This window comes from Muscardinus avellanarius (assembly GCF_963383645.1).
Source record: "Muscardinus avellanarius genome assembly, chromosome: 12".
NCBI classification, from domain to species: domain Eukaryota; kingdom Metazoa; phylum Chordata; class Mammalia; order Rodentia; family Gliridae; genus Muscardinus; species Muscardinus avellanarius.
Genome location: NC_137798.1, coordinates 105067249 through 105082657, shown reverse-complemented (window position 1 = coordinate 105082657; position 15409 = coordinate 105067249). Strand labels below are relative to the sequence as shown.

At 55.0% G+C, this 15409-nt stretch overlaps 1 protein-coding gene across 7 annotated transcripts in view; it reads right to left on the bottom strand.

Moving 5' to 3' along the window:
• The window catches only part of WDR20 (WD repeat domain 20), a gene marked incomplete at both ends in the record, with an annotated part of 77892 nt that continues 62483 nt past the window's right edge, over nt 1-15409 (bottom strand). For 3 of the 7 annotated variants that reach the window (XM_080707552.1, XM_080707555.1, XM_080707553.1), the window contains 2 exons: nt 1-54; nt 9629-10888. In XM_080707552.1, coding sequence (XP_080563678.1) covers nt 1-54; nt 9629-10888 — 1314 coding nt within the window. Of the gene's footprint in view, nt 55-9610; nt 10889-15409 lie in introns of those variants that run through there. The other 4 variants (XM_080707556.1, XM_080707557.1, XM_080707551.1 and 1 more) reach the window with 2 other exon arrangements.

The following is a 15409-nucleotide window of genomic DNA, read 5'->3' as shown; positions in this document are numbered from 1 at the left end:
CTACACTACAGTTCCACCTGGAGAAGTGGCCTGGTTTGGGGATGACAATAAGCCCTGCGAACAAAGCAGTCTACATTAATCCGGCAACCCCGGCAGCGGGCAGAGCGCGCTCACCCGCTCCAGCGCCCTCCGCTTCATCCACCTCTGCCTGCCACGCCGCCTGCCGCCCACCACCCACCCTGCTGGCGGGCGGCCGGCCTCAGCACAGCGGCAGGGGCTTGGGTCCTCCCGGACTCCCCGGCCTGCTTGCTGGGGTGGTCAGAGCCTTCAGGCAGGGCCACAGCTCAGCACGGGCAGCGGGTCCCTGGCTCTGCCTAGCTCTGGGCCAAGGAGCTCTGCACAGACAGGGCCTAGCAGTGCTTTCATAAGGGCCTTTACTAAGCCGGACATGGAGACACACGCTTGCAATCCCGGCATTTGGGAGGCTGAGACAGGAGGATCGTAGTTCGAGGGCAGCCTCAGCTACTTAGTGAGGCCCTCCGCAAATCAGTGAGACCCTGTTTCAAAGTAAGGAATAAAAAACAGGAACCCCAGTACCACAAAATAAATAAATAAATAAATAATAAATAAAGGCCTTTTCTTCATGGGGGGGCTCTTGCTCTCCTTTGAAGGGTGCCAAGGTGGTGCCCTGTGGCCTAGCTGACCCCCACTGCATAGCCCAGCAGGCACAGAAAGAGGGCCCGGGCCCTGGGAGGAGTCCTAACGCATACAGGGATGTGGGGCTCAGGGGCTAAGTTGTCCCACAGACGTGCTGGGCAGCGCTTCTGGGCTCAGCCTCAGCTCAGCTGGCTGCACTGACGGCTGCATTGTGCGGCCCTGCGGTGGTCCAGGTGGGGCATTGCCCTGACCTCTGGCCTCGCCACACCTTGCAGGGACAGCCAGGCCCCTGGCCCACGCGGCACAGCAGCGCTGACCTCTGTGGGTCTAGACAAGATCAGAGTGCAAGCAAATGGCTGTGGCCGCTGGCCCCCGGTCAGAATCGATAGGAGATCCGCACGAGGGAAGCGCCCTGTCTGACCTCCACAGTGACCAGCTGCTTCGAGGCAGGGCGGCGCCGGGACAGGCCACTGCAGTGTCACAGGTGACAGCTGGCAGCACTCGGTGACAGGAGGAGGCCGAGCCGGCAAGGGCGAACCCGGCAGCACAGTGCCGCCCAGGGGAGGCTGCAGGAGGGAGGCGGCAGTGGGCTCCGCAAAGTCCAGCCCCACCGTCGGCCCTAAAAAGCCCCACTCCTCCCTGCAGGCCAACGGGGGCCTGACCCGGCCTGGGGACCCAGGGCCATCCTCCGTGGGGGGTCACCTGAGCACTCGGCCCACAGCGGGGAGGGGCTGTCTCTAGATAAGGGCCGGCCAGTGGACAGACGCCAGGCAAATTGGAAGCTTCCCAGTGGCATCCTTAACAGTTTTTATTTTTTATTTTAATTTTTTAATTTTTTGTTTTTGCGGTACCGGGGATGGGATGGAACCCAGGGGCATTCTACCTCCGAGCTACACCCCCCAGCCCTATTTTTTTAGTCTTTTTAATTTTTTGAAACAGGGTCTCACTGAATTGCGAAGAGTCTTGCTAAGTAGCTGAGGCTGCCTGCGAACCACAATTCTTCGGTCTCCGCCTCCCTCCCGAATGCTGGGATTACAAGGGTGAGCCACCACGCCCGACTCCTTAAACAGTTTTTAAAACAGGTGAAATTCATCTGGGTACTTTATTTAACTGGATATATACTAAATTACTTAGTATGCAATCATTATTAAAAAAGGACAATTTGTTTGCAGTCTTTGGGCCATCAGGTGATGGGTGTGGCACATTCAGCTGAGACAGGTCCAACTGGGGTGGACAAAGGTGGGGACAGAAAGCCAGACATCCGGCCCGCCCTCGCTCTGAGGGCGACACCACCTGAGGCCCCTCTCCTGGCAGCCCCGAGGCAGGGCGGGGCCAAAGAGGGTGACCTGGCACCAGGCTTCTGAGGCCTGGCGTGTGGCTGCTGGAGCCACCACCCGGAGCTGCGTGAGCTCTCCAGGGTCTGCAGCCACAGGGGAGCCAGCCAGAACCGGCCCCGGCTCAGCTCGCCGTGACCCCCCTAGGCCTGGGCTCCAGAGCAGGCGCCCGGCCTCCTGCAGCTCCACCACGTGCTCCTTCCAGCATCCGCAGTCCACGTCTGGGGAGCCGGGCACCCACCAACCATCACCTCAACATCGGGCCTGGCCCTGGCTGAGAAGCCCACGGAGCCAGGGCGCTTGGGCAAGGGCTTCCTGGGCCCTCCATGCAAGCACAGGGGAGAGAAAATGGCTGCGAGAAGTGCCGGGAAAGTGTACGACTCTGGTCCCAGTTCTTGGGCAGTTGAGATGGCAGGATCGTGGGTTCCAGGCCAGCCTCAGCACCTTGGTGAGGCCCTGTGGGCTGGGGGTGTAGCTTGAAGATAGAATGCCCCTGGGCTCTATCCCCAGCACCAAAAAAACCAAAAAGTTCTGGGAAGGTAAAGCGTGGCTCGGTGGGTGTGGCTCCGGCCCCGCAGGGTGAGCCGGCCTGCAGAGACAGCACGGCTTCCCTGGTTCCTGGGAGGGAGAGGGTGGCACAGGGCAGGGGTGTCAGAGGCCCTCTTGGAGATGGAATCGCTTCACCATGATGGACACTGAGGGCCCCGGGGGAACTGAGCTGGCCCAGGGCTCTTCCAGCCCCTCACCTCACCTCTGCAAGCCTGCGTCTCAGTCCAGGCTTCTCAGGAGGGGATTAGGAGCCCTGAGGTTACGGGCCAGTGTGCCCACCACACCCGGCTAGACCCTTGGCTCCAACAGTCAGCAAGCTGTCCTGCTGGAGACCTCACTTCAAAATTAAATGATGGGTAGCCGGGCGTGGTGGCGCATGCTTGTAATCCCAGTACTTGGGAGACAGGCAGGAGGATCACAGGTTTGAGGCCAGCCTCAGCAAAAAGAGACTCTCTTCAACCTAGCGAGGCCCTGTTTCAAAATTAAAGCCGACTGAGGGTGTAGCCTGGAGGCAGAATGCCTCTGGAACACACACACACACACACACACACACACACACACACACACAGAATCATTAAGATCATGACTACGATGTGCCAGTAAAAACAAAACACAGCTCTGGCTTTTGGCTGGGCTTCGTTATCACTGCCAGTGCTCAGCAATGGAGGAAGCCTGGTTTCCCAGAATGTGCCAGAGCAATATATTATTTTGGATTAAAAACAATTTACAATCTGGGCGTGGGGCGCGCTTGTAATCCCAGTACTTGGGAGTCTGAGACAGGAGGACTGAGGTTCACAGCCAGCCTCAGCTACTGAGTGAGGCTCTCCGCAACTCAGTGAGACCCAGTTTTAAAGAATAAAAGATAGGGCTGGGAGCCAAGTGTGGTGGCGCACGCTTATAATCCCAGCATTTGGGAGGCTGACACAGGAGAATCATGGTTCGCGGTCAGCCTCAGCTACTTAGTGAGGCCCCTTTGCAACTCAGTGAGACCCTGTTTCAAAATAAAGAATAAAAAATAGGGCTGGGGTTGTAGCTCCCTGGGTTCCATCCCCAGTACTGCAAAAAATAAGTAGAATGTCCCCGATTTCAACCCCCCAGTACCAAAACAAAACCAAGATCAAAACACCCCAAAAGCAAGGGCCGTGTCTGCACTCCTGCCTGGTGGCTGCTGCCGAGCTAGCGATTCTGCAGGGTTCAGAGGCCCAGGGCGGAGACAGCACAGTCCTGAGTTCCTGCCAGGCCCGCACTGGCCTCCTGGCTCGGGTCCTGATTGGCCCGTAAGCGCACGGCGCATGAGGGACAGGTGCGGGAGCTGTGGGCAGGCGCACTGGGTGCTGCGCAAGGCAAGGGGTCTCCGGTGGCTTCGGGGCCGGCACCTGCCGGGCTGCTGCGCACTGTCCCCGAGGCGACCCCATCCCGCCCTGGCAGGTCACACTGGAGGTAGACAAGTTGGCCACTCAGGGAACAGTCATGTTCTTTGACATCCGAAAGGCCATGACCACTGGGGGCCTCGGCCTGCCGGGCACTGGGAGAGCAGCTCCCGCCATGGCTTGACGGCCGCTCCTGTGTGAAGCTCTGCGTCCTGTCCGCTGTGTGGCGGGGAGAGGGGACGTGCTCACATCTCCCCAGCCGCCCTCACTCCACGCACGGGGTCTGCCCCACCCCAAAGGAGAGGCTGGCTTCAGAGGCACTGGGACCCACGAATCTGAAGCCACCACTCACTTCCACAGGCCACCACACAAGGAGTGGCTGTGTCATTTTCTAAGGTACAAACTAGTTTTTTAAAATTGAAATGTTAGGTTTTCTTCAAACAAAAAAGGAATGTACTGTCGACCCGTCTCTAAGGGCTTAAAAGCCACGCCGGGCTCTGGTGGAGCAGTAGGCCGCCTTGTGTGCGGCAGATCAGCAGTGTGTCTTGGGACCCCGCTGGGGGCGCCGGCGGCTGGGAGGGCCAGGCTGCCCCAGCCAGCTCCCGGACCTCCCAGCGGCCCAGGCTGCACCTCCGGCTCAGCAGCGCTGGGGGCGGAGGTTCAAGGCTGCTCAGGTCCTCAGTCTGTCCAGAGGACACTTCACAGTAGGACAGTACCGATGGCTCCCTCCTACCGAGCGCCTGCAACAGCTCGTGCTCCCCGGGACTCGGGGCCAGCGTCGGGCAGGACGGCCTGGACAGCCACCACAGAGCCCACACTCCAGGCAGGCGCGGGCCAGGGGCTCCGAGTCTGCGGGAGAGCGCCAGCATCCCTCAGCAGGAGCCTCGCGCAGCCTCGCTCCCCAGACTGGACAGCCGGAGGCCACAGCAGACAGTGCCTGTGACACTCGGAACAGACACTGCATCCAGCAGGCGTCCAATTACGAGACGCTCAGGATCGGTGATAAAGGGCTGCGATTTTTTTGTGGCTCTTTTTTTTTTCTAACACTAACAAGGCCCTTAATTTTATGGCATTTAAAAGCTTCTCTTTCTTGGTTCAGAGATCTTTTAAAGCTTACATATGGAAATGATTATTGAAAATTATCTACATTTACAATGCATCCACACATTTATTTAATGTCAAAATCCAGAGGACAAACCCAGGTACTTCAGAATGTCAAGTATGTGGTCTCTAGTGTGACGGACAAGGGGACAGCTAAGACACACGCAGTGAGACAGAAGCAGGATTGCCTTGAGATTAGAAGTGATGATTCTGGTATTCAAGCTTCATTAATTATTGCAACGGTGGAGAACTGAATTTACTGATACGTCATATTAGGGAGGCTCCTTATGAAATTTATTCAAGTTGTCAAGAAATTAGATGAAAATGTAAAAAAGGAAATACACGTAAATTCGACTTCTTGTTTTCACTGAAGGTGATACCCATACATTTTACAGTGTTCCTAACAACAATCTTTAATAAACTCAGGTATACAGAAATTAAAAAGGCAGGAAATGTCTTTTACACTTTTAACTTGAGAGACAGCAATTTATGACACAAAGATCATGTAACAGATGCAGCAATGAGTAATAAAAAATAAATCAGTGGATGGTCCCTGTCCGAGAGGGGCACGATCCTGCGGTGCTGAGCGTGGAGTCGGAGTGGCAAGAGGACCGTGGATACAGCGCTTTGACGTGGCGGCCATGGCTCCCTCTGGCCAGCCTGACGTCTCCTCTCCCCGGGACACTGCTGGACACTGGGGTGAGCACCTCGTTCACCGGCCCAGCCAAGGCCCAGGCCGGCTCTGGACAAAGGGCCTGGTATATGGTACCTGCCCCAACCGCTGCGTCCCTGGATGGGGGGACAGATCAGCCTCCATTTTGTCACACAGACTGGACCGGAGGGAAGCTCTCAGTTACTTACTGGGCCTGCACAGGCACGCAGAGGGCCCCTGCTCAGGGAGAGCCCTTGACCATGGACACGGCCGCACACAGTGTGATGGGCCGGTGCCTCGCTCGCAGGACCGCTGAACTCTGCGTCCAGGTCGTCTGGGACAGTCGGATCCAGGATATGGCCTTGGGGTTCTCTGGAGGACCCCTCCAGTCCTCCCTGCCCTGGGGCTTGCTCCTCTTCCATCTGAGCTCCCTCAACAAAGAAAGGAAACCCCTCCCTCTAGGCAAGCGGTGAGGAGGCTTGCACTGAGGGCACACACCTTATGAGGCAGTTCTACCATTTTCGGCACTGAGTTAATACTTTAAGCTTTCTTAAAAATTCAAAATGTACCATAGAACGTGGAGGAACGGGGACACATGGTTGCGTGGCTCCCGGCCCGCTAGGACCTGGGTGTGAAGTCAGGTGCTGGAGGGGACTGCCGTAGCCCAAAGGTGTGTGCACAGACCCAGGAGAACTGGTGAGGCTTCCGCTCTCCGTCCTCCTTCATTTCTGAGTGTCTGTGGAATGTGCGCCATCATTACGACTTCCGTCTGTCCACCCTCCATGGGTGGACTCTAACATTTTCTGTTGTAAGCATTCACACTTAAACCTGAGCTGGGGCTCAAAGGAGAACAATTCCGAGGTTCAATCAGCACAAAAGACAAACTTAGTTTTTTTTTTTTTTTTTTTTTTTTTTGCAGTACTGGGCATTGAACTCAGGGCCTCAGACATGCTAGGCAAGTGTTCCAGTACTGAACTACATCCCAGCCCTTTTAAAAAGTACTTTATTTATTTATTGCGGATCTGGGGATGGAACCCGGGAGCATTCGACCTCCAAGCTACACCCCCTGCCCTAGTTTTTATTCTTTAATTTTTGCTGAGGGCCTAAGTAGCTGAGGCTGTCGTGAACCAAGATCCTCCGGTCTCAGCTTCCCGAATGCTGGGATTACAAGCGTGTGCCACCACGCCCAGCTTAAAATGTACTTTATTTTGAGACAAGTCTCACTAAGTGCCTCCAGGCTGGACTTGAACCTGCAATTCTCCTGTTTTAGCCTCAGGTACCCCCACATAACTGGGATTACGGGCGTGCAACACCGTGCCTTGCAAACTCAGAATTCTTTACTGATATTTACTTGAGCAAATTTGGAACCCAAACCCAAAGTTACACTTGAGATACATGTCAAGTGTCCGCCTACTCCCTCTTAGCCTGTGCTTGTAAAGAAGGCACGGCTTTCCAGAGGCCTCTCGGGGCCTAGGGCGGGTCTGAGGAGCGGGGAGGCGGCCGCCAGGTGAGGCTCCCTCTCGTGGGCAGAGCGGCCGTGGGCACCTGCCTTTCACCTGAGCTGCCTGCCTCTGCTGTGCAGCGCACGCCTGAGAAGTCAGCCTCTTCTTGCCAAAGCTAAGGTTTACCAGAGGTTGGTTAGGTTACAAAAGGTAATCTGCCCATGATAATATTTAAGCTGAAAAACTGAAATACTTCAGTGAGGAAGCTCACACTGCACTGAGAGAACTACAGAAGCGCCCCGAGTTCCCAGCAGCTGCGCGGGAGTGGAGCGCTGCCCGGCTCCCCAGCACGCGAGGGCCGGCCGCCCGGCCTGCGCGCCCTCCGCCCTGGTCTTGGAGAAGTGCTCCGCCACTGTCAGACCGAGGGGCAGAGAGGACTTATGCAGCAGAGCCCCGGGCAGGGGAAGAGACCCATGAAGGCTCCAGACAGACGCTACGGACACTGCATTCGTCAGCAGAAACTGGAACAGAGAGTGACCAAGGCCCAGGTCCCACACCGTGACATCTGTACTGGCTTTTGAGCTGGGGATGGGGTTCAGACACACGGGCTTCACTGGCGCTTCCTCCCTTTGCCTTGGCCTCCCCCAGTTCCCACCAGCAAGCCACTCCTGGGTCAGCCTGCCAGTGCCCAACCGATTTCTCTTGGCCCTAGCTGGTGCGACTAGGAAGACGAAGGGGGCAGGACAGTAGAAGGCGCCCGCCCGCGGGTCACCGCAGCCTGCCTCTAAGTGCGACTTACCTGTGACTCCTGCTCTCTACTGAGCCAAATACAAAGTCCGAAATTTGGAAACTGCATACTCAATGCCTCAGAAGCATTTGAAAGTTGAGTTTAAAACTGTATAGGTTCATAAAATTGCACATGGAGTGTTCGTTACCAACATCCCCACCTGGCAGCCCAACTGGGTCTCCAGAGTGGCGCCAGCCCACAGCATGGCTGTCTTGGCTACCTCAGTTAACCTTCAGGAACAAAGAACACCTCTTCAAGGCAGATAGGACACTAGCACTCCCACGAAGTGCTCAGGGACGGGAGGAGAGGCTGCCTTCACTGGGCAGTGGAGGGGCAGGGCCGCGTTAGGGTTAGGAGCGCAGGGGCCGCTGCTCCAGCTACCAGAGTCTCTACAGAGAACTGAAAGCCAGAGGGTCTCTGCTTCGCTGGAAAACATTCACTACTCAAACCAGTATAAATTAGCATGATTACTGCATTTAATTACAAAGGTATGCAAAATAGAAAAACAATCCTAAATGCCAAAATAATTTAACAAATAAGATAGCTATCACCTTGACACAAAATATACAGCTCAAACAACCATCTCGTCCACCGCGAGGACTGGGATTTGATAAGAAGCTCCGTATGCGGCTGAGAGGGGCCAGAAGGAAGTGGGACCGAATCCCGCGGTCCCCATGGAGCAGCACAGCCTTCCCACTGCAGAGGGAGTCCCCGCAGCACCGCTCCTGAGGGGGCGTGGGCCACCAGGAGTCCTCGCAGCTCTGCCCACAGTAAGCAGAGGGAGGCCCGCTGTGCTTCCCGGGGACGAAGCCCACCCACGTGCACGTCAGGAGCCCGCTGCAGCCTGGGAGCCTGTCTTTATAAAAACAGCCGTGGAGCCCGCCCACGGCCTCCAGTCAAGCCTTACTGATCCAAAAAGCATAGACAAAAAATAAAAAAAAAACAAAAACAAAAACAAACAACCTCCTTTCCCGTGTTGGGAAAAACCACGAGCCAGTGCCCATGACACGGAGCCCCGGCCCGCGCGGCAAGAGGCACTTCTGACACCTGCTGCTGCGTCCAGCGGCAGGCAGCGCTCGCTGACCGGCCGGGCTCTGGGGCGAGTGGGGTGATGCACAGCGTCTCAATCAGAGTTCTACAAACTGCTTCTTTGGAAAAAGATGTTTATTAAACAATTTTAATTGTCATAAAATGACTAAAATGGGTTTTAAAAATTAAGGCTCTTCTCTTTCTGTGGATTGCCGGAACAATGTAAAAATAATATCAATCGACCCTGCTGAACACTTTGTTCCTAAAGTTAAATTTCATAGATTCCTAAACATTTTATGATTAAGATAAAAAACTGGATATAAATGACAATTAATGGCCATCAGTACTGAACACACACTCTGATCAGGTGTACAACAGTCTAGTTGAGTAGTTAAGCAAAAATATTCCAGTTAAAGAATAAATTTTAATTTTATCATTTTAAAGTCATAGTTTCCCCACTGTCATGATTTCCCTAAAACTGAAGCAGTCTGATACAGGAACGCTAACCTTGGGCTCTAACAGACTCCCAGAAGGATGACTGACTCCGCTGGCAATTAGTTTGATTATATTTTTAAATGCTCTAAGGTGAATTATCAAATGATTCAGAATTCATGGCATGCAGTGTCCAAAGTTATGGCTCTGGTGCATTAGATTTCCATTAAGAATAAGAAGTGTCACATTCATTGTACGCCCCGCCCTCCCGCAAGGAAAGAATCACTACCTATTCAAGTTCCAGATCCGGTGCAGCATTAAGGATTAAAACTTACCACTTTACCAGGCCTTCCCCATGTGCAAACAAAGCCCTCCTGACAAGCAGTGACTATACAGTCTTCAAGGAAAATTAACACAGTCAGTCTTTCATGCGCTATCTTCTTACAGATGAGCGGCTCTAACAAGGGAACGTCTTCCATCCGAGGACACAGGGGCGTCCCCAGAGTTTTAGCTGGGTCTGTTTTGGTTTTCGTAAGTAGGTTCAGTTTGTCGCTGCTCTTGCTGGAGATGTGTCCCATGCTGTGGTTTCGCTTGTGGTCCTTGTCATGGTGCCTCTCCTTCCGGTCGTGAAGCGAGAGCGTGGCGAACTTGCTGACGCCGGAGGCGATGGCCCCGTCCATGACGCTGCTTTTGCTGCCCGCGCTGGACACGGTGGAGTGGGGAAGGCTGTTGGAGCGCGGCAGCGGAGGGGGCACGGGGTTCGCGGGCGTCGAGGCGCTGTTGCCGTGGCCCCCCGCGGGAGGGCTTGTGGCATTCATGACGTTCGTGTGCGTCCGTGCTCTCGAAAGGGGTTGGTGAGGGAAAAGGATGTCTTCCGTCAGGTCCCATAAACACAGCTGCGTGTCCTGGCCCACCGAACCGAACCGGTACGTGACACTCACGGGGCGGCTGTCTGTAGAGTTCCGTTTGGACAGCCTGGACTGGGTGCTGTTTGCTCGATCTCGGCCAAAGTGAAGCAGGTCCTGGAAGTCCTCGTCGCTGCCGCTGAACTCCATGGGGTCGCTTTCTTCTACACTAGTCGTATAGGGGTCGAACGCCACAACACTGACCCAGGACTTGTGCCCGTGGCCTCTAGCTATGACTCGGCAGTCCACAAAGGACCAGACCGTCACCAAGTCGTCCTCTCCGCCCGTCACCAGGTACTTGCCGTCCGGGCTCCAGCACACGCACAGCAGGCCCCCAAAGTAGCTTTTCATGGTCCCATGCAGCTCCACCGAGTCGAAGTTGAACACCCGCAGAAACCCGTCCTGGCTCACGCACGCCAAGAACTTGCCATCTGGGGAGAAAGCAAACTCGTTGAGGGCCCCCTCGCCCACCGTCCACTTGAGGAGGGGGTTCCGCGTGGATCTGCTCTTGCAGGTGTGCACGGCAAAGCCCTCGCCCTGCTTCAGGGGCTGGTAGTGGGGGGCCGTGGCGCCACAGGTGTGCTCCACGTTGTACAAGTACAAGCTCCCGCTCGAGTGGGCCACTAGGAAAAGGCTCTCCGAGCCGGGCACCCACTTGACGCAGGTCACGCGGGCCTTGTCTATTAGTCTCTGTGAAGACAAAGGAGAGAGGTTAGCGCAAGGAGGCCGCAAAGGGCTACTTTCCCAGCAAGAAAACGTGTGTGCTCCTCGGTGAGAAGACTCCTCGGCACGCCACATTTCTCCTGTGTAGCCGAGCCAGCGAAGAGCATCTGGTCCCTCGCAGAACTACTTTCCAGAAATGCACTTGGGTGTCGGGCCACTGGTTTTCACTGAGGGAGTCAGTGAGTCAGTCAACAGACGTGCTGAGCCTACTCCATCCAGACCCGGCGCCAGGTGCAGGCGAGAGGCAGCCCTCCGACTTCCTCGCGTGCAGGGGAAGCGCCTGACCAGCGACTCCCTGGCTGTGAGGGAGCACAGGGCAAGCTCTCGGGCCTCACAGCGGGGCGAGGAGGCCCTGGCTCTTGGCACTCACTGTTGCTGCGGGGCAGGTGCTGACCATGTGGCTGCGTCAAGGCGGGACTCAACTCTGCAGCCCGCTGCCAGCAGCGCGCAGGATCGGGGCACACTTCCTGGCCCGCGGGGCTTCCTCACCGTGCACGCTGGCCGCTGCACGCACCTCCTCAGCACCGTCTCTGAAATGAGGTGGTGTCTAAGACTGACTAGCCTGTGCCCCGTCACTCTCTGCGCCTTGCCCCACTCGCCCCCCGGCTAGCGGCTTCCTTAGCAGGCCCGATCAGTAGTGTTGCCTTCAAGACCAAAAGAACCAAAGGCAAAGAGAGCAAACCACCCAGGCGCACAGCAAGTGCCCGGACCCTGCTGGGGGGGCCATGGAGCTTCCAAAGAGCAAGTCCTCCCTCGGCTGCCTGGCCTCAAAATCACACCCCTGGCCAGGCGTGGGGGCGCACGCTTGTAACCCCCGCGCTTGGGAGGCTGAGACAGGAGGATCGCACAGGTTCGAAGCCAGCCTCAGCTACTGAGTGAGGCTCTCGGCAACTTAGTGAGACTCTGTTTCCAAGTAAAATAGAAAAAGTAGGGCTGGGGGTATAGTATCACCCCCCAGTACAACAAAAATAATCACACTCCCAGATCCCCCCAAGCCTCCCAAGTTCCGCCTGGGTCTCCCGCTGTCTAATGTTCCTGCTCTGCCATCCCACACCAAGGCAGCCCAGGGCTCAACTGCTACTGCTCTGCCAATCAGCTGGGATCCCCCGCTGAGCCTCACTGGGGCGCACTGATGCAGGTCCACTGAGATGTGAGCCACAGGCCTCCTTACAGAACAGGAGACGGACACCTGGCACATACCTGTAATGCCAGGACCTGCAAGGGGGAGACAGGAGAATCACAGGTTTGGGGCTAGCCCCGGCATCTTAGCGAGGCTCTTGGCAACTAGTGATACCATTTCCAGATAAAAAATAAAAAGGGCCAGCAGTGTAGCTCTGAGCTAAAATGTCAATAGGTTCATTCCCCAGTGCCAAAGAAATAAAAGAAAGGATGGAAAAAGTTAACAAGCCATGCAAGTTCACGGTATGAAAATGAGATCTCAGAACATAAGCTGCTAACAAATGACTCCAGGCAGGGAAGAAGAGGGCTTGCCAGGGCAAGGCGGCCTGCAACAGGCACACTGCTCAACGCCATGGAATGGGTGTCTGGCCCTCTGGGACTACTGGCACTGCCCTTGGGACACAGCCGGCACTGCCATCCCTGCTGTCGACCTACCATCGTGCCACCTGAGCCCTCGTCAGGCCAGCAACCTAAAACCTGCAATACTCTGGCAGGAGGCCTATGAGACCCTCGCAAGTTCTCTGACAAGGCGTTAGAGGTAACTGGCATGGCCAATCAGGATTTCTCCCCAGGGGAGCCAGGGGGCTCAGGGATCACGTTGCTGGTGGGCTGAGGGTACTCCCTCACCATGGAAGCTCTGCCAGGCTTGCTGTTTATGCCCTGCTGTGCCCAGCAGGCTAGGCTGACCCAGGACTCAGGGTGTCCCAGTTCCCCCCTAAGAAGCCTTACTGCGTCAGTTTAATAAGCCTGGAGGCCTGGTACAGTGGGCTCCATTCCTGCACCATGCATGCCTTTCAACAGACACAACCACACCCAAATTTTTCCAAGGTTACTTCACTCTCATTTTGTGTGTGTGTGGACATTTTTAAACGTCTACCAGTATGGTTAGAATACATTTTATTTTGGGACTTAAAAGTACAACAAAGCTGGGCGTGGTGGGCACGCTTGTCATCCCAGCATCGAGGAGGCTGAGACCGGAGGATCGTGGTTCCTGGACAGGCCCGGCTACTCAATGAGACAATCTGTAACTCAGTGAGACCCTGTTTCAAAATAAAAAAGAATAAAAAATAGAGCTGGCAGTGTCTCTCAGAGGTAGAATGCCCCTGGGTTCCATCCCTAGTACCCCCCCCCCAAGAGCACAACAAAAAAATGCTATTAGAACTCAAAAACTATAGTCCTGTCAAGCAAAATCATGTATGCTCTGTAATGGTGAAGCATAAAGATAGCTGTAGCATCATTAAAATAAATGTCATTGTGTAACACACACTTAAAGCTTTTACTCTCACATTAAGAAGTTTGGATGAATCGGGGCGTGGTGGTGCACACTTGTAACCCCAGCATTTGGGAAGCTGAGACAGGAGGATCATGGTTTGTGGATAGACTCAGCTACTACTTAGTGAGGCCCTCTGCAACTCAGTGAGACCCTGTTTCAAAATAAAGAATAAAAAATAGATGCTGGGCATGGTGGTGCACACTTGTAATCCCAGCATCTGGGAGACCTGAGACAGGATCGTGGTTCGTGGACAGCCTCAGCTACTACTTAGTGAGGTCCTCTGCAACTCAGTGAGACCCTCTTTCAAAATAAAGAATAAAAAATAGGGCTGGGGGGTGGCTCAGAGCCAGAATGCCCCTGGGTTCTATTCCCAGTACCAAGAAAAAAAAAAGTTTGGCTGAGACTACACTAAGTAGATGTGTAGACGTACTCAATGAGGGAAACCCGCACCCACCTCCTGCAACGGCCTGCTGGGTACCCATGGACTGCCACCTGGTCCCGGGGGCCGGGCACGGCAGTGTGAGCAACCGCAGCCCCTCTAACATGGCTGGGATCTCTCCCTTTTCTGCCCCGCTGAGAGAACACGCATCTGGGGGTGTCCTATCTCAATCACACGGGGTGTGCGGCCAGCAGCGTCAATGTCTGCAAAGCACCGTCTCCAACCACAGCACCGTCCTATCGACTCCGGGTCAGGCACCGGCGAGATGCTTTGCACCCGCACGCTCCCATCCTCAAGCCGCCTGCCTTGCCAGCTGGGAGTTCTGTCCTCTTAAACACACAACACCCTTGTAATTCACAGACAGGCACACAGTGGAAACATTCGGTGATGTGGATATACTGGGGCTTAGGTCAAAGTCTCCACTGGGCAACGTTCGTATCGTGATGAATGGCCCTCAGCGCAGGGTGGCCCTCACGTGCACAAGTAATACACCTGCAGGGTAAATCCCAGTGGAGAGCTGGGCCAAGCAAGAGGCATGCACTGCTATACTTTTACAGATATCGCCAAATCGCCTCCTGTGGAGAACGTGACAATTTATATTTCTACCAGCAATATGATAGAGCCTGTTTCCCTATAAGAAAGTAGGCACAGCTGGGTGTGGTGACACACATGTAATCTCAGTACTTTGGAGACTGAGACAGGAGGCTCACAGGTTTGAGGCCAGCCTCAGCTACTTACTGAGGCCCTCTGTAACTTAGTGAAACCCTGTTTCCAAAATAAAGAACAAAAAATAGAGCTGGGGGCATAGCTTCAAGGAAGAATGCCCTTGGATTCAATCCCCAGTACAGGGAAAAAAGAAAAGGAAAAAAAAGAAGTAGGTGTTGTTGTGCCGTCCATGAAATAGCAAGAGAAGCTCAGGAAGGTCAAGCCGCCGCCTGAAGTCCCCTCACTCACCCGCGGACGCAGCACCAAGCGGCACTCAGTCTCCCTCTCTACATGAATTTACATCCGAGCGGGTGGCAAGTGAAATCTAGACCAGATGCAGCGGCCAGGAGAGCAGAAGCTGCCGGAGCAGAGCAGCAAGGCCTGGCCCTGGTGGGGGGCTGGGCGGAGGGCAGGCGGAGGGCAGGCGGAGGGCTGCCTGGGATGCGATGGAAATGAGCGCGGGCCCTGGGGCTCCAAGGTGGGCAGCCGCTCCTGTGCCAGGGACAGAGCTCTGAAGACCGCGTGCCGGCCACGCACAAGGCTGCTCAGGAGCAGGATGCCGGCCTTGCGCAGACCCAGGACCGAGAGTCATTTAATTTAAATTGCCCTGGGTTATTACTTAGATTAGGTTTAACAAAAGAGAACAAAAAGCATCTTAGGTGTGTCTTTCAAATTAAGAATCAGAAGTAGCAGGAACATGTAATTCAATTAGCCTAGTTTCTACAATGTAAGGTTATATTTTTGTTCCAGAAAATGTTAGGTGATGGGGCCCTCCCTGCTGGGCCTGAACTCTGGTATGTGATTCTGCTGAGCATTCTGAGGAGACTTGGAGGGCGGGTCTGTGTGCGTGAGAGCAGCTGCTGGGCTCACAGGGCAAGAGCGGGGAGCCCCG